Source organism: Schistocerca piceifrons, chromosome 2 (genome assembly GCF_021461385.2).
Source record: "Schistocerca piceifrons isolate TAMUIC-IGC-003096 chromosome 2, iqSchPice1.1, whole genome shotgun sequence".
NCBI classification, from domain to species: Eukaryota; Metazoa; Arthropoda; class Insecta; order Orthoptera; family Acrididae; genus Schistocerca; species Schistocerca piceifrons.
Window position 1 is genome coordinate 416,381,536 of NC_060139.1, and position 24,165 is coordinate 416,405,700.

Here is a 24,165-nt window from a genome sequence, read left to right on the forward strand (position 1 = left end):
ACCTTTCTCAGGTCCTGGTGTCACTACGACGCTGCGGGGGAATAGTGGTAAAATGATCCGCTTTTCTGTTGCACGTCGGTGCCCACTGCCTACAGATTTTGTATTCCTAACTGTATTCGTTATTGAGTTGTATGATCATGTCATCTGCATAGGTGAGCGAAGTGGCTAACACGCTGGTCGGATAGCGCTCGACACAGATGTTCGAAGAAAGTTTTATCAGAAGTTTCATGACCAACAAGTGGTGGAGAGTTGGTAGCGAAAACTTTCTGCCTGCCGAACTACAGGCAAATGTCGTGGGTTAAATAACAACCCTCTTTCGAAGTTGATACTGATATTTCCGCCGCAAGTGGATAACTCCGTTACTATCCAGCCTCTACAGTATCTCATGTACGAAATTATATTCCCCCTTTCCGTTTCACTCGTAAATGATGCATACTGACTGTACGACGCTGTATGTGTTCGAATATCTTTAGTTCTACGTTCGTGGCCACTCAGGATGTAACTTACAGTACGTAAAACGTTTCTCGGCTCCAATTAGAAGGTGGTTCTTGGAATCTGAGACTAAGCCCGCTATGCTGCACAAAGCCCTTTTCGTTGTTGGGTGACGGCTTTGCAGTTCGTTGAGTTTAGAGAAGCTCTCGCAGTAACTAAATAAACCCTTGATGAAGCGCGTAACTCTACTTTTAATCATTTCAGTTTCTGCCGTTAATTCGACTTTCTATTGGTCACAAACTGACAAACAACACACACGAAACTGTTGGACGGGAGCCTTGTAAGCTACCATCCTCGTAAGCGAGTTACGTCGTAGGAATCTTTGTATGTCTGTCTGGCATCTCTCTTCTCTAAGGCTTTATATATATATATATATATATATATAGTATCGCCATTTATAAGCAGTCACTGGGATAATGTACTGCCCTCAAACATCTATAACGTTGAATTTAGAAGACTGTCTACTTAAATAAAGCCTTAGAGAAGAGAGACGCCAGAAAGACACAGAAAGATTCCTAAGACATAACTCGCTTACGAGGAAGTTGGCTTACAAGGCTCCTGTCCAACAGTTATATATATACTTGCGTAAATGTAACAACGCGTATAAACGGACGTTGATATATATAGTCCATTTATTCCTAGCGTAAATGTTACAGAAGACAGACTTGTGCAAACGTAGTTAATTTTACAATCTTCGACCAAAACAGATTCCACAATGACAAAGTTTTCACTCTTTCTCAGTACGGTCTTGCTTTCGTCAAATCTTTGCATGTGTGCATGACACCCTCCCCCCTTTCCTCCGCACCACCCTCCCAGCATCCACCTTCTCCTTTTCCACACAATGCATTCCACTAGCAGGGATCCTGTGGACGATTGGTACACGCACGAACAGCAACGCTCTACCACCTTGGGAAAACGTAGATAGGAGGATTAAAGAACTTCAAAAATCACGGAATGGATCAACACGGTACTGAACGTTACGCAGTAGGAGACTTTGAAATCATAGAAGTGCCAAAGACCTACACTTTCGAATAACCAACCTTTAATTTGATTATTGTTTTGTTTTCATTTTACAGTAAAGCTCTGTTTTGGATTGACAAGCTTTTCATTCTCTGCTCCTAATTAATTTATGCCCACATTCGTACGCAGATAAGCACAAGCTGGAGAATCTTTTCTGAGACAGCCGATCATACTCCCCTACGGTACTCCAGGTGCAGGTTCTCTTCTAGCGGCGCGTTCCCATTAAGAAAGATGTACTGGATTCTTATTTCTAGAAAGTTCGTTTGTTAAGTGACGAGGATGGATTGCATTTCCGGAAGTCAAGAAAATCAATGGAAACCTGGCTCTGTCTACAGCAGTCTGCATCTCGGGAGATAACGGAACAATCTGAGTTTCACACGTTCTGCGCTTACGGAATCTTAGCTGTGATGATTGCCAGTCAGCTGTTAAAGTTCGGTTTACATAGAAGTGAACAGACATGTGCACAAACAAGCGCCGAGACTCTACAACAGGAAGACGTACGTTAAATACGACTCCAGTTGTATGTGTCTCTTCCGTGAATCTGTTGAGCCATGAGTAGATTATAGTTACGGAATTAAAAGGTGGTCGTGGAAATAAATCGGATTGTTTTATCTTTAAGGTAGTGATACTTTAAAATTTAATTGGAACTCGAATAACTTGTATACGTGAAGAAAGAATAATTATTCTCTAACCCGCACCACTGACTCATTTTAACAGAAGATCGTCAACAAATTGAACACCGTTTGCTGAAACTCAGTCGGCAGGTACCGTCAAGTAGGTCAGCATTGCACCCAATATATCTGAACCTAATGGTACGTATATTCATTTTGAATTATGGTTATGTACAGATGATCTGAAATGGCAATAAGAGGGACTCATAACAAAAATTTTCCTATTGCAGCCATATAATGTAATAGTAGCCTATACAGTAACGCTGACTCACGTGCACTTGGTGTAAAACTGCAGGAACTCCTATAAACTCGCTGGGCTACCACCAGTGGTCTCCCGGCCAGCCAGACAACAACGGACCCTTCGGCGAGCAGTGTGTCACCATCAACGCCGAGGGCCTCTACAACGACAACCGCTGTGACTGGGTGTTCGCCTTCGTCTGCCACAGGTCGCTCCCCTTTGTGCTGCCTGCTGGGTACAAGTACGTAGCTCATCTGCATCTCGTCACATACTCCGTATGGTGCCGCCTTTCGCTACAAGTAACATTGTTAAAATCATCTTAATTACGTTTAATCCCATCATCTGCTGCCTACAGAGATGATGTTCAGTTGGTGGATGTGGAAACACCAAAATAAAACATATTAACAAGACCAGTACGGTGTAGGAAGTCATTTGGCCTTCGAACAACTTCCAGTGGTGTCAGCATGGATAAATACAGGAACTGTAAGATTGTCAAAGAAATGTTATAGCACACTTCCTGCAAAACAGTTGCACGTCCAGGTAACGATGATGGAGATGGATGGCGATCACACACGCTTCTATCCAAAGTACACAACAAAAGCTGACTCTGTTGGCCGTGGGAGATACGACATTGCATCTTTGTGTTCACAAAACCAGTCCACCACGATGCGAGCTTTCTGAACAAGGGCCATATCGTCATGAAACACTGGGGAACAAACGTTGCACCTCGGGATGGACCAGAACAAATCACTATGCTCATATTTAAAATCCTCGACAGCAATGCGACCTTGAAGAGTAGTCATGGGGCCCATGGAATATTTCGACATGGCTGTCAAAATTATCATCGGACCGCCGCCATGTTTCACTCTTGGGACCTGACCCGGACCAGAAATCAGAAATAGCGTGAAACGAGATTCGTTCGACTAAATGACTTTCTCCCACTGTTCGATAATCCTTGTCTTATGGCTTCGGCACAATTTTCTCGTGCTACTGGCATTTGCATCACCAGTGCGTTGTTTTGGAATTCCAGTTCGCTCCCCGATTCTCCGCTTGTGGACGTACCTTCCCGTTGTTTTGGTGTTGACAGGATTCACGAATTGCAAAATTCAGTTCTGCAGCGATTTTTGCATTTGTCAGCCTCTTATTCATTCTTCAGAGTCCTTTTCAACGATCGTCGCGATCACTCAGCACACATTTTCGCCCGCATTGTGACTTGGCGGATAACGTTTCACCGCTTTCTCTATATGCGGTCTCAGTCTTCGATACGGTACTTCCACGGCTATCTTGATTATGGAAGCATCTATTGTATGAGCACCAACAAGTTCCCCACGTCGGAATTCACTTATCTCCGCCATAGCGCACTCAGAACTGCACAGAACACTGTTCTCAACGCGACTGATATTTGCAACGTTCTTACATTGTATAGATCTCGTTCGTGGCCAATTGTAACAGTGCAACCTCCTGGATTGGCTAGGAGCAGCATTATGCTCGAGCAGGTGTTTGCATATTTTTGTCCAATCGCAGTAGATATATTAGTCAACTCGCTCCTCCTAATGCATTATGCACATGTTCCGGTCGATCAAGCCTTATGTTGGAAGTTTTACTATGTCCTACAGTGTGTGGCTCACACGAGGGGCGTTCAGTAAATAATGCGACACATATTATTCCGAAATTAGATCGGTTTTATTCCAATAGATCATATTATTCTCTTTTGGTTACAAAACACGATTTTTCAACAATGCGACGTCCTTACACCACCTTACTGAGAGGGCTTGTGCGTGGCACAACTCTACTGGTCTTGCTGCATCAATAACCTCCCATTCATTCCACGCACTACTTACTGCAGAGTGCATCCTTATTTGGGCCGAACAGATGGATGGTACGAGATCAGGGCTGTGGGGTGGACGAGGAACCCACGGGGAGACACCTTGGAGTACCCCAACACCTGAAAGATTGTCTGCACTATCAACAGAGACGGCCAGTTGTGCTGCGAGGTGTTTGTGGTCCGTCGACCCCCTCGAATGGAAGTGTCGCACGTTCCAACATTGCAGGAGCCACAGATGTGAGGCAGGCCGGCACGCTTGAGATCGCACAGGTTTGAGAGAACCTGTTGCGATGATTACAGACGCCCCGCCTAGCGACTCACAGTGGTTTTGTTCACTGTCAGGTCTCCGAGGATATTCTGCAATACACTAAGAATATCTGCGATGCTCTGGTTTTCCGCCTAAAGAAAGTCAATGACATCTCTCCGCTTGGGACGCACCAGCGCAAGAGACGCCACTTCGAAGGATACGTATAGCGCCGATACCTATCGGAACTTCACGAAACTATAGGCGACGTCCCACAACAAAATTCCGCACTTTTTCGACCCAATTTGGCAGAGAAAGAGATGTGTGCATTACTTATTGAAAGCCCCTCGTACTTTGTGTAGTAATCAGCCAGCCACACTCATCAGCTGCAACACTGTGTGTGTGTGTGTGTGTGTGTGTGTGTGTGTGTGTTTGTGTGTGTGTTACATCTGCACGAAATACCTGTGAATAAAGTATTTTATTTTTATATCAGTTTAATTTTGAAACTTGAAACCTTTTTAATTACACTCGTTTCATCATGTAGCAGCACAGGCGCTAAATACCTCAACGTCTTGCGCGCAAATCATAATATTTTTTCGCCAAAGGCAAAATATCTACATAAAACAACGGTCAAAAAATATGAAAAGAAGTAGGTGTGAATATGAATATGACGCAGGCGTTGCGATATTCAGATTTCATATTCGTGATGGTAGCAGCGGCTGAATGGGAAGTACAAAGTCAGGCATCACTCTAGAGTGGAATATACAACTGTACTAATAGGTTTAGTCTTCGTCGTTTATTCTTGTTTATATACCAGAAGTGACCTATGTTGGTCACTGGTTTCCTCTAGATATTCTCCTATAACTTAAAGTTCGTTCTGCACCAAAAATCTCTTTGTTCGCACAAAATGAGCGTTATTATACGATTGTGTGGGTGCTAGATGTGAATGGGCGTTAGTGAGCCTTGCTAAAATATCATGACAATTCATCTGTTATTACTTTTAAAATTTGGCCCCCTGCCTTTTCGTTCAAAAGATCAAAACTAATCATAAATTTTATTCTTATACGACCCACAAAATAATGTCTTCCACTTGTCAGCTCACGTGGGCTATTGTTCAAACCAACAGTGGGTGAACAATCTTAGGAATGATTTGAGGCGACCCGCTTCGACTTCATCTACTTCGCCAACCTCTTCTTCTCAGAGTAGCACTTGCAGCTAACGTTGGATATAACCAAATATCTGTTTTCCTCTATAGTTTCTACCCTCTTCAGCTACCTCTAACAACATGTAATTAATTCCGCACTGTCCAGTTTTACACTGCCCACATTCTTGTGAGTGATCTCCATGTAATTATTCCTCGCCGGCTGTGCAGAGAAACTCCTCATTCCTTGACTTATCACTCGACGTCGTTCTCGACGTCCTTCTATAGCACCGCATCTCTATCGCCTCAATTCTCTTCTTTCCAGGATTTCCCATATTCCGAGCTTCACTATTATGCACTGTTGTGGTCCAAACTTACCTGCTCAGAGATTTCACCTCAAATTAAGACCGTCCTTGATGGACTACCTTTGGCTAGCTTTGCTAGTAGGCTTTTAATGTCCTCATTGCTTCTTCTGCAGTGTTACATTTCTTCTAAGGTAGCAGAATTCCTTCACTCGGCTGCTTCTTAGTTGCCAGTTTTGATGTTAAGTTATCTTTAAACTTGTATCAGCTGCTCCTCATTACTTTCACCTTTATTGGGTTTACCCTCAATACATGTGCAATGTAATTCAGTTCAGTTTCGCTGAGGATAAGAATGTCATCAGCGAATATTATCATCGACACCCTTCCACCTTGAATTGTAATCCCAGTCTTGAACCTTTTCTTTTTTTGCGTCATTTCTTCTTCACTGTGTAGATTAAATAGGCGGGTGAACTCCGGTTGTAAATTCTTTTTGATCTGAACACATCGTTCTTGCCCTGCCGTTCTTATTGTTACCTGTTATTTATTTTCGTAAGAATTTTGAACATTTTGCACCATATTACATTGTCGACTACTTTTTTAGAACGACAAGCCTACAAAAGTGGTTTGATTTTCCTAAGGTCTTCCTTCCATTGTCGAACTCAACGTAAGAACCACCTCTTTTGTGGCCTTACCTTGCTAAAACCATCTGATCCTCCTGTAACACAACCTCAATTCCTTTCTCTCTTGTCCGCATCTTTGACGTATGAGCTGTTATGGCCATTTCGTAATATGTTACCCATTCATCTGTCATTACTGTCTTCATCATTATATGAATGATAATTTTCTGAAACTCTGGTAGTGTACCTCCACTGTCATAATCTACAAACGAACTTGAATGGCCGTTTGGTTGTCACTTCCACTAATGATTTCAAAATTTCCGAAGGAATGTTATCTGTACGTTCTGCTTATTTTACCTCCTATTTCCTCTCCTGTCGTGTTAAGAGACACGCCTTTAGTGTACTATGTCATCCTAGGCAACCTTTCCTCAATATTTAACTCTTGTTGTTGAAACGTTTGCTTTAAATTTCACAGAATATTGTTTTAACCCTTCTCTATCTGTATCTGTTTTTCCAACGACCATCACTATTTCGGGTTCTTCATACTTCTCCTGAAAACATTTGTCTTGAGACTCTCTGCAGTTTCAATTAATTTCATTGCTAATTTACATATAGTTGGGTATCCCTGCCTTTCCTGGAGCATTTTCTGTACTGCTCCCCTTGATCAACTGAAGTATTTCTTCTGTTACAGTAGGCATCTTCACAGCTGCTTTCCTTCTCCTTTATTTGTCCGTGTATCTGTGTTTGCCTTTTTGAGAAATGTCCGATTCTATTAAATTAGACATGCTGAAGTAGTCATTACAGTAGTATCTACAGACAACTTAAAACGCACTTCATCATTCCTAAGTATATCTGTATCCCACTTCTGCCCACACAGATTCTTCCAGACGATCTCTTATACTTCTGTCTATTCTAGATCATCAAAAAATTGCGATCTGAATTCGTATCTGCTCCTACCTACGCCTTAAAGTCTACAATATAATTTGGACATACCTGTCCCACCATGATGTAATACAACTAGAATCTTCTTGTGTCGCCTACCGTTTCAAAGTAAACCTTCTCATCTTGTGATATCTGAACAATGTATTCGCTATAACTCGCTAAAATTTCGTGGAGAACTCTGTTACTCTCTCTCTCCTCTTTCATTCCTAAAACCGAGACCATGTTTTCCGTTAACTCATTTTACACACAGTCCGAAACCGCGCTGCTGCTATGGTCGCATGTTCGAATCCTATCTCGGGTATGTATGTATTTGATATTCTTAGGTTAGTTAGGTTTAAGTAGTTCTAAGTCTATGGGACTGATTACCACAGATGTAAAGTCCCATAGTGCTTAGAGCCATTTGAACCGATTTTTTTCACACACTCACATATTCCCCCTCCCACAGCGTTCGAAACCCTTCCGATTATTAGATTATCTCCCTTCATGCAGTATATTAGCCGTTCAATATCCTTATATTCTTCCTCCATCTCTTCTTTTACTGCTTGTGACGTCGGCGCATGTGGCTGAGGTATAGTTGTTGGCGTAGGTTTGCCTTTCAAACTGAAGAAAATAATTCTACCACTGCCATGTTCAATGTAACTCAGTCTCTCACCAATCTTCCTGTTCGTAACAAATCCTAATCCTCTACAGGCCTACCTTTTTCCGCTGCTGTTGATATACCGAAATATGATTGGTTCGGTATTTTTAGAGTTCTATTCATTTTAGTAATTTACTTACTGATTTGCAAAAGCAAGTCAGATTCGTCTCCTTCTTTAGTTGAATACGGCTGCCACCATCCGCGCGCGCCAGCTTGCGTCGCGCACATGTTAATCAGTTGAAACACAGAGCTGAAAAATTTGCTTTTTGATTCTATTGTGTGCATTGTTTATTTGCATATGTAACTTAAACTTATGTACAAACAACAAAGGTGGTGGGTATTCAAGAAGAACTTGATAAAAAAGTTTATACGAAGAGACGCGTGAACTAAGAAAGCTCTGGAACAATTACAAAGTCAGGCTTCTATGTCCACTAACTCGTTTCCGTGGAAAACGGTTTTATAAGGGGATGAAACTCCTCACACAATAAAAATATCAGAAACGTAATTGGCACCTCCATATAGCAATTCCAACATGGAAAGAATTTCCATTCACATGAATCGCTTATTGTCTGACGCTTGAAACAAATTGAATGTCGGTATGGTACAATCACTATTATATAATCGTTGTGATTTGAAGTTCGCAATATACAACGACTTTTAACAAGAAGGTGAAGGCAAAAATATTTGAAATATTTGTTGAAAGCTGTAACAAATATAATTTCTGCTATTAAGTAACTATTTTGTGTTCGCCCTCAGCCCTTAGCTCAGCAAATCTTTTCGTCAGGCGATGTTCGGTAATCTTTACAATTTAATTTGTCATCCCGAGTGGTGCATCGTCTACCTGGATGCCAACAACGATCGCTGTCCACATTGTCCTCCTGCGTGCAGCTCCTTCAGTGACAATCAGTGACAATTTCTCCTCCGGAGGAGCACATAGAGTGAATGGAGCAGGAAACATTCTTTCTTTCCTTAGAGAACCTTATTTCTATTATTCTGTAAATTATATGTACCGCTGTTAGTTCAAAGGTCTTTGAATATTTCTTAATGCAGGAAGTGTGGGGTGTTCAGAAGCGAACGCATTTTCAGTTACCTTTTCTAAATTTCTGCCTTTATTCCACCAATACTAGCAGCAGATTTTTTTTCTTTTTACCAAAACGTAGTCTAACGGCCCAATAGTACACGATTATTTACAGAATTTTGTCGCCTTAGTTCTAGTTAGGAATTTAATTCAAAGACAGGGCGATTTCTTGATAAATGCAAGTCTGCAGAGTAAGACAAGGTCAACGTTCGTAGAATACAAGTGGCTGTGTTGTATGATCAACTTCATTAACTTTTCCATACTGATGAGGAAGAAACGCAGTTCATTGCAGCATAGGTAGGTAAGAACACCGGGTAATACCACTGATTTTTCTGCACAGGTACGTACCACAGCTGGGTTTCTACAAGCACTACACCACTGCAGACACATATGAGGGAGCAAAGAAGCGCTGTCTGGACGAGGGGGGTCATCTGGCTGTACTGGACACACAAGAAGAGGCGGAAGAGGTGATAAAATACTACGACGTCAACAAAGACGTCACGGAATCGTATGTTGGCTTGAATGATATCGAAGAGGAAGGTGCCTTCGTTAGTGAAACAGGTGAGGCATACTTGCAGCATTACAGCGTTACTGTCTGCTAGTTGTATATGTAGGGCATTTTTTAAAGAAGTAATTGTAAGTTACATTTACAGACATTTTTATATTTACATACAGTCCTCTCCGAAATCAGATACAAAAAATTCTCTATTATTCGCTTGCACATTATTCAATTTGAGAATTATGTGCTCGATAATGGAGTGAAAGCCGAATTCAAGATTGTACACAGGAATGTATAAAAATATACAGTCAACTGTCGATGTATTCCTCGAAAAAGCTGAATGTCTGTGGCTCAGTAGCATTTAAAACTTTATTCGGTTATAATTAGAACGAGAAACACATTTCATAATGTGTTAATATGCATGTGACTCATGTTCTACCATCAGGAAATAATACGGGTGTCAATCCCACCGTCAGACATAGCTGGAATGTGATTCCGCTGTTTCTAATTTCATCTTCAGGTAAACGCATTGACTCTAACCTTATAGCATGCCCGCGGCCGATTACTTGTTTGTACTCCTTTTTTTTTCTTAAGAGTTAAACTTCGATACTTTCAAACTCACTTCTCAGTTAAACCAATATTAACAGAAAATTATTTAGGTTTTCTTCTGGGATGATATCCTTTATAACACGCAGTTGTATGTTGATAGGAAATGAAAGCACACTGTTCAACATCGCCAGGAGAAGTTCCATCAGATCTCAACAATACTCTACCTTTAACCTTCGTCACATTTCTCATTGTAGGAAAGTCAGAAGAGGGACATTCTCATGATTGCAAGATAGGCATCAAACAGTGAGAGAGACTTGAGCAAAATGAAGAAAAATTAAATTGTACAACGAAAGCTGACACCCAAGTCTAAACAACACAAAGTACGCTCAAAAGTGAGGCACTGCATATGTACTAGTACAAGAGTGCCGGAGGAATTTCCGCATAGACTCATTTGTTAATAGAGCCGTAGCGTTTAGTGGAATTTGAAAGACTGAAGGAAAATTTAACGCTTCATTTAGATGGCTCACGATTTAGACACTCGTACTGGTTTTAAGACGTCGTTGTTCAATGCGATAAACATAGTGCTAACAAAGACGCATCTGACGCTCTTTCCGATGAATTGTTCAGTTACACTGAACGAAAAGAATAATTTGGTCGTAAGAGAGAGATTTAGAACGCTGATTATACTGGAATGGAAGTGCATGCCCACGCGATGTTAAACCACTCTTGACTGAAGCACATTCAAATTTTAGTGCTTTTCTTCTATCCGTGCGGTCTAGCGTCTGCATCCTCCAGGATAATTTGGAGTGTAATGTTTATGTAATCTGTTAAAAATCGGCGGTTAAATAATATTGCTATTGATCCTTGGGGCACTGACCGCGCACCGTCTATTACCAAGTATTTCTATGACTCACCACGCTCAAGAAGAGGAAAGTACCACTTCTTTATTATTTTTTGTTTTTACTTTTGTCCTACAATCGCGACATAACTTTTAAAATCTTTCCGACATCAGTTCATACTCATTTCTTATTTACACATCACAGTTGGTTCCGTTACTTTCCGTTGTTTCGACTCGGATCAGCACATCCTTGTCGATTTCATGATACCTGAGCCCGGAAACTAAGGTAAATTTTCGTCCTAAGGTGTATATTAGACGGAAAACAGATTGTTTTTAACGATTATCACTGCGATGTGAGTGACATCACACATCACTCCAGTATTAGAGGCCAGGTAGAACCGGGCCTAGGACGCCGAGAGACCTCGATTGGACTACGTAACACGATGAGCATTGTGCGAAGTATTGGTTAAAAACTGTCTTGTTTGCAATTTTAGATTTTTAGTTTTCAACTATGCGTTTCGACTTATTTAGGCATCTTCAGGTTATCTTAATTTGGTATTTCTTGGAAGGATCCTTTAGTCAGTGTAGCCAAAGGGCATCGTCGAATATGTCAGGCCAACATCGCCAACGTTAAACCCAGCAAAAACATTTCTAGATGGACGCGAGTGACACAAAGACTTGCATAACGCGTTCCCGTTCACAGGAGCGAGTAACAGAATTATATGGGGCTCAGGTAGTGAACAAAATGCCTGTGAACGGGAAAGCGTTATGCAGGTCTTGGTGTCACTCGCGTCCATCTAGAAAAGTTTTTACTGAGCTAAAGAAGGCGATGTTGGCCTGATATATTCGACGATGCCCTTTGGCTACACTAACTAAAGGATCCTTCTACGAAATATCAAATTAAGATAACCTGAAGATGGCTAAATAAGGCGAAACGCATAGTTGAAAAACAAAAAGCTAAAATTGCAACCAAGACTATTTTTAACCAATACTGGTTTGCTGTATGCCACGTATGGATTGGAAGAATTTCCACTGTGAAAAGCTTAGTGGTGCACAAATTAAGAAATGAACTTTCAACGACAAAAAAGGAGATGCCATTCAGGCTAACAGATGTAAACGCTAAGATACAAATTTGAGCTGCCCGGTCAATGCTTACAGTCAAAGTGATTTTTACCACCATAAAATGAAAGCCTGTATGGCGCTAAAACGTGTGACTGTAGTGGTGGTAGAAGTAGGAGCGAAACGACATTGTTGTTGGTACCAATTTGAAGAGGATTGTGATGGCCACATGGTGCTTTCAACAAGGAAGAAAGCTGCCGTGGTCTGATTTGTTTCGTTTTCGTTCTAAGATGAAAATGGCTACTGCGTTTTTGTCATTCGTTGCCCCTCCCTACACAAAACCCGAAATAACCTATAAGTTCGTTCACAACGTCCAGAACGATGGCTTCCTACTTCTGTATCGACCGAATTCGAGTCAGGCTCCTGCTAACACTATCGATCTAACAATACAGTGCCTGTGTGTACCGTAGCCGTGACTGACGTGCTGCGTCAGAACAAATCAGTAAGTATATAGTGTAGTGCTAGTGCTATGTTGAGTACATTAAAGTGTGATATTCGCGGAGTGTTCCATTTAAGTAAATCCGTTACTAGATTTTTTATAGTGTTTATTTTGACATCTCAGTAGGAAACTTTTCTACGATATGACTAGTTTAAATGAAAGGTGATCATCTTCAGATCTTTGCAGTTGCGTAAGCAACTTGTGGTGTCTATACAGGAACTACAGAGCAGAGGTATGACATACCGTAAAATAATGGGCAATGGAGACAGCAAAATAAACGACTTTTTATGTCAAGACGGCTGCTGAATTCTCTGTCGAAAAATGTCAGCAGTAGTGGGTGAAATCATTTATGGATTACATTTTTTGAAATATTCCGTCCAACCAGGCCTTGGAAGGCCCAATGGTATCGACCGACCGCTCTATCATCTTCGGCCGTTAGGCGTCACTGGATGCGGTTATGGTGGGTCATGTGGTCAGCACAACTTCTCTCCCGGCGGTCGTCAGTTCCTGTTATCAGAACCGCTGCTTCTCAATCAGGTAGCTCCTCATCTCTCTTATCAAGGCTGAGCACGTTCCAGTTGCCAACGGCGTTTGGCAGAGATGGACGGTCAACCATTCGAGTGTTAGTCAAGCCCAACAGCGCTTAATTTCGGTGACCGCTCTTGCCACTAAGGCAGGGTCATTCGCACAGTTTTTGTAATGTGGTATCTTAATGTTGGAAGGCATCAGAAAATGTACTGAAATTGAAGGCATCGAATATCAAGAATATACAAGGGAGGTATCAAAAAGTCTGATCTAGAGCGCTGACGTCTGTGATTACGGCCGTGTGTAACATAGTATGTTAACTTTTTCATTAACTTCAGTATTATTTTAAGTTTTGATACACATACAGTGTTCAGTCTGTTGCCACCTGTCAATCATGTATCTAAATGTGGTTATGGTTTATTTACGATTCCAAGGTTCTCGAAGTACGCCTGTAAATATGATAGAACTAGAATTTCTCCACCTCACGACGCAGAAACGGGTGTCGTGAAACATGAATTCGCCCCTACTTTCCCTTACAGTGTTTCCAGGTTGAGGTTTCGAAATTCCTACATACAAAACAAAAATTTCCCCAAGATTATGAAATTTCGCCAAATTTTCCTTACTACTACCTATTCCTTTAAACTATTATCACTGTATTACTGTTAGTGTTCGCAACTTGAAGAAGAGGACTTATGTGTTGAGGGACGTAAAGTAAGCGTACATATAAAATATTAAGTAAACAAAATTTTTTCTATATGTAAATAAAAACACATAATCTGAACAGAAAAATAAAAACGTATGCTTTAGGGCCACTACACTTTCTTTCTTCATGCTATTTTCATTGTTCTTTTGATTTAACATTAGCGCACGACACAATATTTCAATTCGCAACTCGATAGCTCCACCCACTACACTATCGTAAACACATTAAGCGTGTGCCTTTGTATTTTACTTACGCCTCCTGAAAGCTCTTAGCCATCAATCTATAATTACATTTATTTAGAACAAATCATACCAAAACCGACTCGCTTCGAGATATCCTTAATACTTTTTTTTTTTCCTTTAATGAGTTTCGATTCCTCCCGAAGGGGGCGAGCTGGCAGCAGCTTGCTATGCCGCACTTCAGCCTACGGAGTTTGTTTTAAAAAAATAAAATGACGGAATACTGGAAAAATAGGAGACAACAACAAAGGAAGAAGAGGAACTGAAGTTCTTAATGTGATCCTAGTTGGTAAAAAAAAAGAAAAAAAGCAGGCAATAAAATCGGTGACTGAAATGGGAAAATGGCGGAAAATTGTGGAACTTAAAACATAAAACAAAGGGTCGGTCAAGCAGACAGGTAAAGTAGTAGACAGTTAAAATACACGGCGACAGTCTGGTTTCTGTTTGCATGAGATATCAAAATCACAACCAGCGACAGCATGATTTCTATTCGCAACACTTTGGAAACACTTGAACACTGCACGAAACAGTTGGCACAAACATGACACACCACAGCCGAGAGCAGACAGGGGAAACATGGACAGATGATGGGAAAGAAAAGTGGGGAAGGAGAGGAAAAACGAAGTGGAGAGGGAGGGGGAAGGAGCCGACGGAGGACGAGGACTTACAAGAGGGTGGGGAAGGGGGGAGTGGCTGTGCAGACGCGAGAGGGATTGGGGAAAGGCAGAGGAGGGGAATGCAAAAGGACTCGGGGGGGGGGGGGGGGAGAGAAGGGTGGCAGAGAGAGGGTATGTGGAGAAAAAACAGGATGAATGGGGGGGGAGAGGAAACCCAGGGAAAGGGCAGAGGAAAGGAGGGGGAGATGAGGATCAGAGTTTATCGTACGGAGATATCTTCAATATTTGAAACAGCATTTATACATAGGACATATGTTTTAGTATGAAACACATCAAATTGGAGGTGCAATTATAACGACGATATCCTGTATGGCGTCTCTCAGAACTCGATACGACTACGAAAGTCGATAGACATCCTGAAAGGTCGAAGCTGGTCATGTGCACTTTTACTTGGTGTCGCAGAAAGATATCAGCACGGTGAGTCTAATGTTTCGACTGAATAGAGAGTGACATCTCGTGAATATCCATCTACATCTACATTGATACTCCGCAAGCCACCCAACGGTGTGTGGCGGAGGGCACTTTACGTGCCACTGTCATTACCTCCCTTTCCTGTTCCAGTCGCGTATGGTTCGCGGGAAGAACGACTGTCTGAAAGCCTCCGTGCGCGCTCTAATCTCTCTAATTTTACATTCGTGATCTCCTCGGGAGGTATAAGTAGGGGGAAGCAATATATTCGATACCTCGTCCAGAAACGTACCCTCTCGAAACCTGGCGAGCAAGCTACACCGCGATGCAGAGCGCCTCTCTTGCAGAGTCTGCCACTTGAGTTTATTAAACATCTCCGTAACGCTATCACGGTTACCAAATAACCCGGTGACGAAACGCGCCGCTCTTCTTTGGATCTTCTCTATCTCCTCCGTCAACCCGACCTGGTACGGATCCCACACTGATGAGCAATACTCAAGTATAGGTCGAACGAGTGTTTTGTAAGCCACCTCCTTTGTTGATGGACTACATTTTCTAAGCACTCTCCCAATGAATCTCAACCTGGTACCCGCCTTACCAACAATTAGTTTTATATGATCATTCCACTTCAAATCGTTCCGTACGCATACTCCCAGATATTTTACAGAAGTAACTGCTACCAGTGTTTGTTCCGCTATCATATAATCATACAATAAAGGATCCTTCTTTCTATGTATTCGCAATACATTACATTTGTCTATGTTAAGGGTCAGTTGCCACTCCCTGCACCAAGTGCCTATCCGCTGCAGATCTTCCTGTATTTCGCTACAATTTTCTAATGCAGCAACGTCTCTGTATACTACAGCATTATCCGCGAAAAGCCGCATGGAACTTCCGACACTATCTACTAAGTCATTTATATATATTGTGAAAAGCAATGGTCCCATAACACTCCCCTGTGGCACGCCAGAGGTTACTTTAACGTCTGTAGACGTCTCTCAGTTGATAACAACATGCTGTGTTCTGTTTGCTAAAAACTCTTCAATCCAGCCACACAGCTGGTCTGATATTCCGTAGGCTCTTACTTTGTTTATCAGGCGACAGTGCGGAACTGTATCGAACGCCTTCCGGAAGTCAAGAAAAATAGCATCTACCTGGGAGCCTGTATCTAATATTTTCTGGGTCTCATGAACAAATAAGGCGAGTTGGGTCTCACACGATCGCTGTTTCCGGAATCCATGTTGATTCCTACAGAGTAGATTCTGGGTTTCCAGAAATGACATGATACGCGAGCAAAAAACATGTTCTAAAATTCTACAAGAGATCGACGTCAGAGATATAGGTCTATAGTTTTGCCCATCTGCTCGCCGACCCTTCTTGAAGACTGGGACTATCTGTGCTCTTTTCCAATCATTTGGAACCCTCCGTTCCTCTAGAGACTTGCGGTACACGGCTGTTAGAAGGGGGCAAGTTCTTTCGCGTACTCTGTGTAGAATCGAATTGGTATCCTGTCAGGTCCAGTGGACTTTCCTCTATTGAGTGATTACAGTTGCTTTTCTATTCCTTGGACACTTATTTCGATGTCAGCCATTTTTTCGTTTGTGCGAGGATTTAGAGAAGGAACTACAGTGCGGTCTTCCTCTGTGAAACAGCTTTGGAAAAAGGTGTTTAGTATTTCAGCTTTACGCGTGTCATCCTCTGTTTCAATGCAATCATCATCCCGTAGTGTCTGGATATGCTGTTTCGAGCCATTTTCTGATTTAACGTAAGACCAGAACTTCCTAGGATTTTCTGTCAAGTCGGTACATAGAATTTTACTTTCGAATTCAATGAACGCTTCACGCATAGCCCTCCTTCCGCTAACTTTGACATCGTTTAGCTTCTGTTTGTCTGAGAGGTTTTGGCTGCGTTTAAACTTGGAGTGGAGCTCTCTTTGCTTTCGCAGTAGTTTCCTAACTTTGTTGTTGTACCACAGTGGGTTTTTCCCGTCACTCACAGTTTTACTCGGCACGTACCTGTCTAAAACGCATTTTACGATTGCCTTGAACTTTTTCCATAAACACTCAACATTGTCAGTGTCGGAACAGAAATTTTCGTTTTGATCTGTTAGGTAGTGTGAAATCTGCCTTCTATTACTCTTGCTAAACAGATAATCCTTCCTCCCTTTTTTATATTCCTATTAACTTCAATATTCAGGGATGCTGCAACGGCCTTATGATCACTGATTCCCTGTTCTGTACATACAGAGTCGAAAAGTTCGGGTCTGTTTGTTATCAGTAGGTCCAAGATGTTATCTCTACGAGTCGGTTCTCTGTTTAATTGCTCGAGGTAATTTTCGGATAGTGCACTCAGTATAATGTCACTCGATGCTCTGTCCCTACCACCCGTACCAAACATCTGAGTGTCCCAGTCTATATCTGGTAAATTGAAATCTCCACCTAAGACTATAACATGCTGAGAAAATTTATGTGAAATGTATTCCAAATTTTCTCTCAGTTGTTCTGCCACTAATGCTGCTGAGTCGGGAGGTCGGTAAAAGGAGCCAATTATTAACCTAGTTCGGTTGTTTAGTGTAACCTCCACCCATAATAATTCACAGGAACTATCCACCTCTACTTCACTACAGGATAAACTACTACTAACAGCGACGAACACTCCACCACCGGTTGCATGCAATCTATCCTTTCTAAACACCGTCTGTATCTTTGTAAAAATTTCGGCAGAATTTATCTCTGGCTTAAGCCAGCTTTCTGTACCTATAACGATTTCAGCTTCGGTGCTTTCTATCAGCGCTTGAAGTTCCGGTACTTTACCAACGCAGCTTCGACAGTTGACAATTACAATACCGATTGCTGCTTGGTCCCCGCATGTCCTGACTTTGCCCCGCACCCGTTGAGGCTTTTGCCCTTTCTGTACTTGCCCAAGGCCATCTAACCTAAAAACCGCCCAGCCCACGCCACACAACCCCTGCTACCCGTGTAGCCGCTTGTTGCGTGTAGTGGACTCCTGACCTATCCAGCGGAACCCGAAACCCCACCACCCTATGGCGCAAGTCGAGGAATCTGCAGCCCACACGGTCGCAGAACCGTCTCAGCCTCTGATTCAGACCCTCCACTCGGCTCTGTACCAAAGGTCCGCAGTCAGTCCTGTCGACGATGCTGCAGATGGTGAGCTCTGCTTTCATCCCGCTACCGAGACTGGCAGTCTTCACCAAATCAGATAGCCGCCGGAAGCCAGAGAGGATTTCCTCCGATCCATAGCGACACACATCATTGGTGCCGACACGAGCGACCCCCTGCAGATGGGTGCACCTATGAAACTAAGTATGTGTTGTCTGAACTAAAATAGCAAAGATGGCAGCAGTAGTAAGGTTAGGCAGACGAAGTACTTCCTCTGGTTGCCCAGCACCAAAATTTCCTCAGTTTCCCTCTCCCCCAGGTTCCCCCAGAAAATTATTTTTCCTCAAAATCGCGTTAAAAAACCAATTCTGAAGTCACTGCCCCTCGTGTTGCAGGCAAGCTGTTGACATGGCTGTCGTTCGCCAACTGGTATCCGGGAGAGCCGAACAACGCTGGGCCCACCGGCGAGGACTGCGTGACGCTGTACGTGGCCGGTACCTACAACGACGTCGACTGCCGCCTCAGGTACCCCTTCTTCTGCGAGATACCGCTGCCCAGCAGCTAGCGGACGCCCTCCGCAGCCGTTGCCTGTACGTCCTCACGAAATGTGACAGGGCAACATTCCGGTGCTTCTCCTCACTGGAACGACAGGCACTATTACTTCACGACACTACTGGTTTGTTTCTGAATTGATTAATGGCTTTTGGGGATCTCCACTGCAATCAGCCTCAGATATATAAAAAGCAACAACTTTCCGTTACATCCGTTTCAACTGAAATTATGTCAGTGATCTAAGGAAATTAACATGTTTACTGTATCACAATGTAAAAAAAAAATAAAAAATAAAAAAATCGCTTTCCTTATTTTTAATTGCCCTTCTGTTATAAAATCGTACAGGAGCTTATACTCCTTTATGTCTTTTGCTGCCAAAAGAGTTTTGATATTTATACCATTGCCAGACGACATCGGACGCTGCATTATTTCTGTAATTTCTTGATTATCATCTGCAGTGGTCAAAGAAGCTGTAGTAACATCTTCCTCAACGCCGCTTTCGCATAAAGGTGTGATTGTGCTGAGGCGATAGAGATGTTGACCGAATCTCGCTTGATTAAGTTGAATATGTACCCTTGCCACTGTAAAAGTTCTGCTGTATCTGCAGCTATGGTACCGAGGACGTGATGGTAGATTGGACACCACTGGGGCATAGCGTCTTCCTGTAATGTCGCAAAAACAATGGGTGTTTTCGTTTGATTGGTCCTTGATTCTAGTACTTATGGTATCTAGGAGGTGGTTAGGTAGTATTTCACTGCGTCTCACTGAACCAGTGTGCACAGCTTCCTGCCCTGTCACTTCTTGATTTCTCTCCATTCTGCTATGCGCCTTCACCGACAACTTGATTTCTGTTTTATTTAGCTGACAAAGCTCCTGAACTTCTTCCTTAATGCGCTATACCAGATAACTTTTGGTGTAGCTCCCATTGTAGCATTTTAGAAGCATCAATCTGAGCGTCATTCTGATAAAATAATGGCCGATTCTTCTTGAACTTCTTTTGCGTATCGAGGCCCTCTAAAATCGCTAATAGGGTATGTAGTTAGTATGGACACTACTTCTGGAAGCTTCACTCTGATCCCTCTATCACTGTTGCATCTACGAATGCACTTACTACACAATCTTCGTGTTTAGGCCTATCAGTGAAAATCTATCTTGAAGGTGGCCATGCTCCTAAATTATTAGCTAAAATTTTCTCATTCATTGTATTCTTCATATAAAATGGGTCTTAATTTGCATCTTCACTAAAGTGTTAGCGTAGGGTCTGATGAAGCAGCTCAAGTTTGGGGGAGTGGCAGCGTATTCACGCACAGATTAACCATCGAGATAAAAATCTGCTAACTGTGGTAGACTCTGTAATGTATTTTCTATTTTTAGTCAATAAAATGTCGTGTAAGAAGTGGAAACGTTTGACCAGAAAATTGGTTATGATCTATTTCCTGAATATTTCCAATGGTTTTTCTTTGCTTCTACTAGCAGAGCATGTCAATTTGAAAGCCAAAATACAAGGTCTGATGGCTCTGTACTGGAACGTGTCTTATTTCTCTACGCCATTTTGTGTCGTTCGACCGTAGCACATGCATCCGTAGTTCATTCTGTTATTACAGGGCGTTATTTGCTATTGCTAATTCTCGGGTCTGTTCCGCAACAGACGCCTGTCACAAACCGAAGGATATTGGTGGGAACTTCATACTGCTCATTTACTCCCTTAAGGTGATATTACCTTGTTGAGTTATAATCGACGTAATCTAATTTCTTTACCACGCTTTAGACCGTAAATATAGTCCAATGTTCCTTATTTCTTTAAGCCTGTGTCTCGCATATATTACTGTACATACATGCGCGGTATCGTCAGTTACAAAGTGCGACAGATGCATCAAACATTGTGACTTATGAAGGAGGGAGATGTCACAGTAAGCAATTATGTATTACATATTTTACTGCAGAATGTATGTCATGAAGAACAGAGAATCTCTCATGATTATAGAATACATATAGGTCAGCTCACACACTCACGCATAGTATGGAAATGGCAGATTTCCACTGGAAGTGGACTCCTGGTGAAAGAAAATAATAATTGTCGTAAAAAATTTCTTCGATTTTTCAGAAGCCTATAAGTCCGTGGATTCCACTCGGACGGTCTATTGCACTAAATATATTTTCGAGCAACTGATACATACCTATGCGCATTTCATTAATACGAAAATTTACAAAATATTTTTGTTAGTGGTATAATCATTGTTTCTCAACAATGAAAAGCTATGAGCAGATGAAAAGAAATATTACTTCCATTTCTCACCTTTTTACCAAAAATTTAGGAGGAGTCAACGTGGGTAGTCTATGAATCAACACGATGAGAATGCTCCAATTTTCAAGGTCATTTACAGAATTTAATGTTCGATGTGTGCCCGACATGTCGACAAATTATTGATCTGTAATAGTCCAATATTTGTAATAGACCAGAGATAAATATTTTTATAGAACATTGTTGTCCACTTCGATTATCACTCCACCTCTTCCATTCGCTGTACAAAACTTATATTCGTCCAAGGTAATAAGGTGTACAGATGACCTAAATTAAGACAAACAGGCGTTACCAGCTTCAACCTACGTTACAGAGCCTGTAAACGTACTATCAGATTACATGCCTTACCTCATTTTGCAACTATTTATTCGAATCAGAAGCAAATATGTGAGGAACAAAAGAGAGAGATTAATTTCACTACTGCTGCAAAAAATTTTCGACAATCATTGCCCTCAGAATCGTTCAAGGAAGATTCTCCTATGCTAGACGCAGGGCATAGATTACAGATCAGTAGGGGTTCCGTGATGTGTTCTTCTCTGTACTCAAAGTTGGTGCTATCCAAAGGGAAGTGGCATTTCTGGAGGTAACTCCTGGATCTTCCAACTCCACATAGAATGCGTATGAGTGACCTCCACGCGATCCATTTCAGTTCATTCAACAATTGTGAAGAAGTGGCCAGGTCGAGCAATTGTCAAGTCGTGAAATCCACAGTTGTTTGCTTGCTGTACCTGATGTTTGCGACACTGAAGTGACCTTAATGAAAATGCTGAATATTAATGACACTACTTCTGGACCTCAACTTTGGGGCTGGTAGAATGTGCCCATATAATGGATGGCTTTCCTGATAAGCTTGACATGTTCTTTCCGCACTAGCAGCTACATCACGAAGAATAGGTGGTGGCACCATGCCTGCGAACTGATAAAGTAAGCGGCATTGGTTTGAGAAATCTGTTAACAAGCCAACGACTTTCTTAAGTGCCTTGTCAACTTTGTTTGGATGGATGAATTTCTAACAGACTGGGAACACACACTCTGCGGTATTGTAGCATCTTGTTTAATTTCAATGAATGATCGAGTATATGCAGCCTAATAAAGATTTGGACCAGATCGGATATCGACCCTCTAAGTGCAAACATCTTAAGCATTAGGTTATTTGAGGACACTTTTAGACCCGACTCACAACTTCATTGTCTCTGATAATTCCGCTCGTGATTTCAGGGTACTAATACAATTTTTCCCTGTACCCCGTCAACAACATGACTGCAAACCTGAACACGCTACATGGTATTCTTTTTTTTCTTTTGTAGTGTCTATAGAAATGGCATGTTACAGTTACATGATAACTGGAATTTTCACTTCCATGTTATTTAATTTCTGTGTTGAAACGAAACTGAATAATTATTTTGGAATTAAATGTGATAATTTTAGAATGTTTAGTAAAAATGTGGGATGTACTCAACTGTAGCCACAGAAGCTTGTTCAACGAGTTTTTGGTTTTCCACGTCCTACAAATGAAGCTCTTCATTATAATGGAGCTGAAACAGTTGGAGCAAAACAGTGGATCGGCAAATGGCTAAATGCTTCAAATGGCTCTGAGCACTATGCGACTTAACTTGAGGTTATCAGTCGCCTAGAACTTGGAACTAATTAAACATAACTAACCTAAGGACATCACACACAACCATGCCCGAGGCAGGATTCGAACCTGCGACCGGAGCGGTCGCTCGGCTCCAGACTGTAGCGCCTAGAACCGCAAGGCCACTCCGACTGGCGGATCGGCAAACATTGGCTGTGTCGTTGTAGAAAACAACGTAATATCCATGTAACGAGTATACACAGGTGCCTCAATAGTACGTAAAGGAAACTGGTCATGTGGCGTGAGATTCAATAGTGCAAAATGGCAGATGCCACAGGGAAATCTATAAAAACAATCAGTGTTCGTGAAGTCGTAGCGCCTGCTCCGTTCACAGTCTTCATCTACCATCATGGTGTGAGGTCTGAAGATGGTCTAAAACAGCCTGAAAGCAGTAACCTCATAAAAAAGTATCTTGTGGTTCAAGCAACGAAAAAACGCTGGTCTCCAACAGAGAAGTTCTCAAAAATTATCAAAACAAAATGTTTACACTTTAATGTCCTCCCCTGTCGCTGGTAGCGCCACGATGGTCAAATTAGTTCCATTACCTGCGTATCAGCTCACGGAAAATGCACTCATCTGCAAGGAACTGTATGACACTGTTGATGAATGACAGTTTTGAAATGTGGCTGCTGCTTCCGTCTAATTTCATAGCTAAATCAGTGTTAGACACACATTCTCAATAATGACATGACCGTGAAATGAAACGATTAAACTTCTAAGTGTAACAAAATAAATGTACAAAACTTTAAATGTAGTAAATAACTGGAGATCTGGAGGGAAAATGTAATGAAGTTAGCCGGCCGGAGTGGCCGTGCGGTTCTAGGTGCTACATCCCCCAGGATGTGGCTAGGCCATGTCTTCGCAATATCCTTTCTTTCAGGAGTGCTGGTTCTGCAAGGTTCGCAGGAGAGCTTCTGTAAAGTATGTAAGGTAGGAGACGAGATACTGTCAGAAGTATAGCTGTGAGGACGGGGTCTGAGTCGTGCTTGGGTAGCTCAGTTCGTAGAGCACTTGCCCGCGACAGGCAAAGGTCCCGAGTTCGAGTCTCGGTCCGGCACACAGTTTTAATCTGCCAGGGAGTTTCATATCAGCGCACACTCCGCTGCAGAGTGAAAATATTCTACGTACGTGTTATCTGGCGATCGTGGAGCAGCACGCTGTTATTACCACAACAAAAGCAGATGCCGTAGTTTACTTGGGCTGTGTTATGGTATGAAGCACGATTTCAGCATGGTTAATGACTACTCAAGAACAAGAACTGAATCAATAGACTGGAAGATATCAACAAAGGAGACAATACAGGGTGTAATTAAGAGTAATGTTATGGAAGGGGAAGTGGGGACAGCAGTAGAA

At 42.1% G+C, this 24,165-nt stretch overlaps 1 protein-coding gene across 2 annotated transcripts in view; it reads left to right on the top strand.

Moving 5' to 3' along the window:
* Nucleotides 1-19,167, top strand: part of LOC124777170 (C-type mannose receptor 2-like) — a 63,918-nt gene extending 44,751 nt beyond the window's left edge. For both annotated transcript variants that reach the window (XM_047252479.1, XM_047252480.1), the window contains exons 5-7: nucleotides 2,479-2,662; nucleotides 9,548-9,768; nucleotides 18,718-19,167. In XM_047252479.1, the coding sequence (XP_047108435.1) occupies nucleotides 2,479-2,662; nucleotides 9,548-9,768; nucleotides 18,718-18,887 (575 nt within the window). In that variant the 3' untranslated portion in view covers nucleotides 18,888-19,167. The remainder of the gene's footprint in view (nucleotides 1-2,478; nucleotides 2,663-9,547; nucleotides 9,769-18,717) is intronic.
* Nucleotides 19,168-24,165: the final 4,998 nt, after the last annotated feature.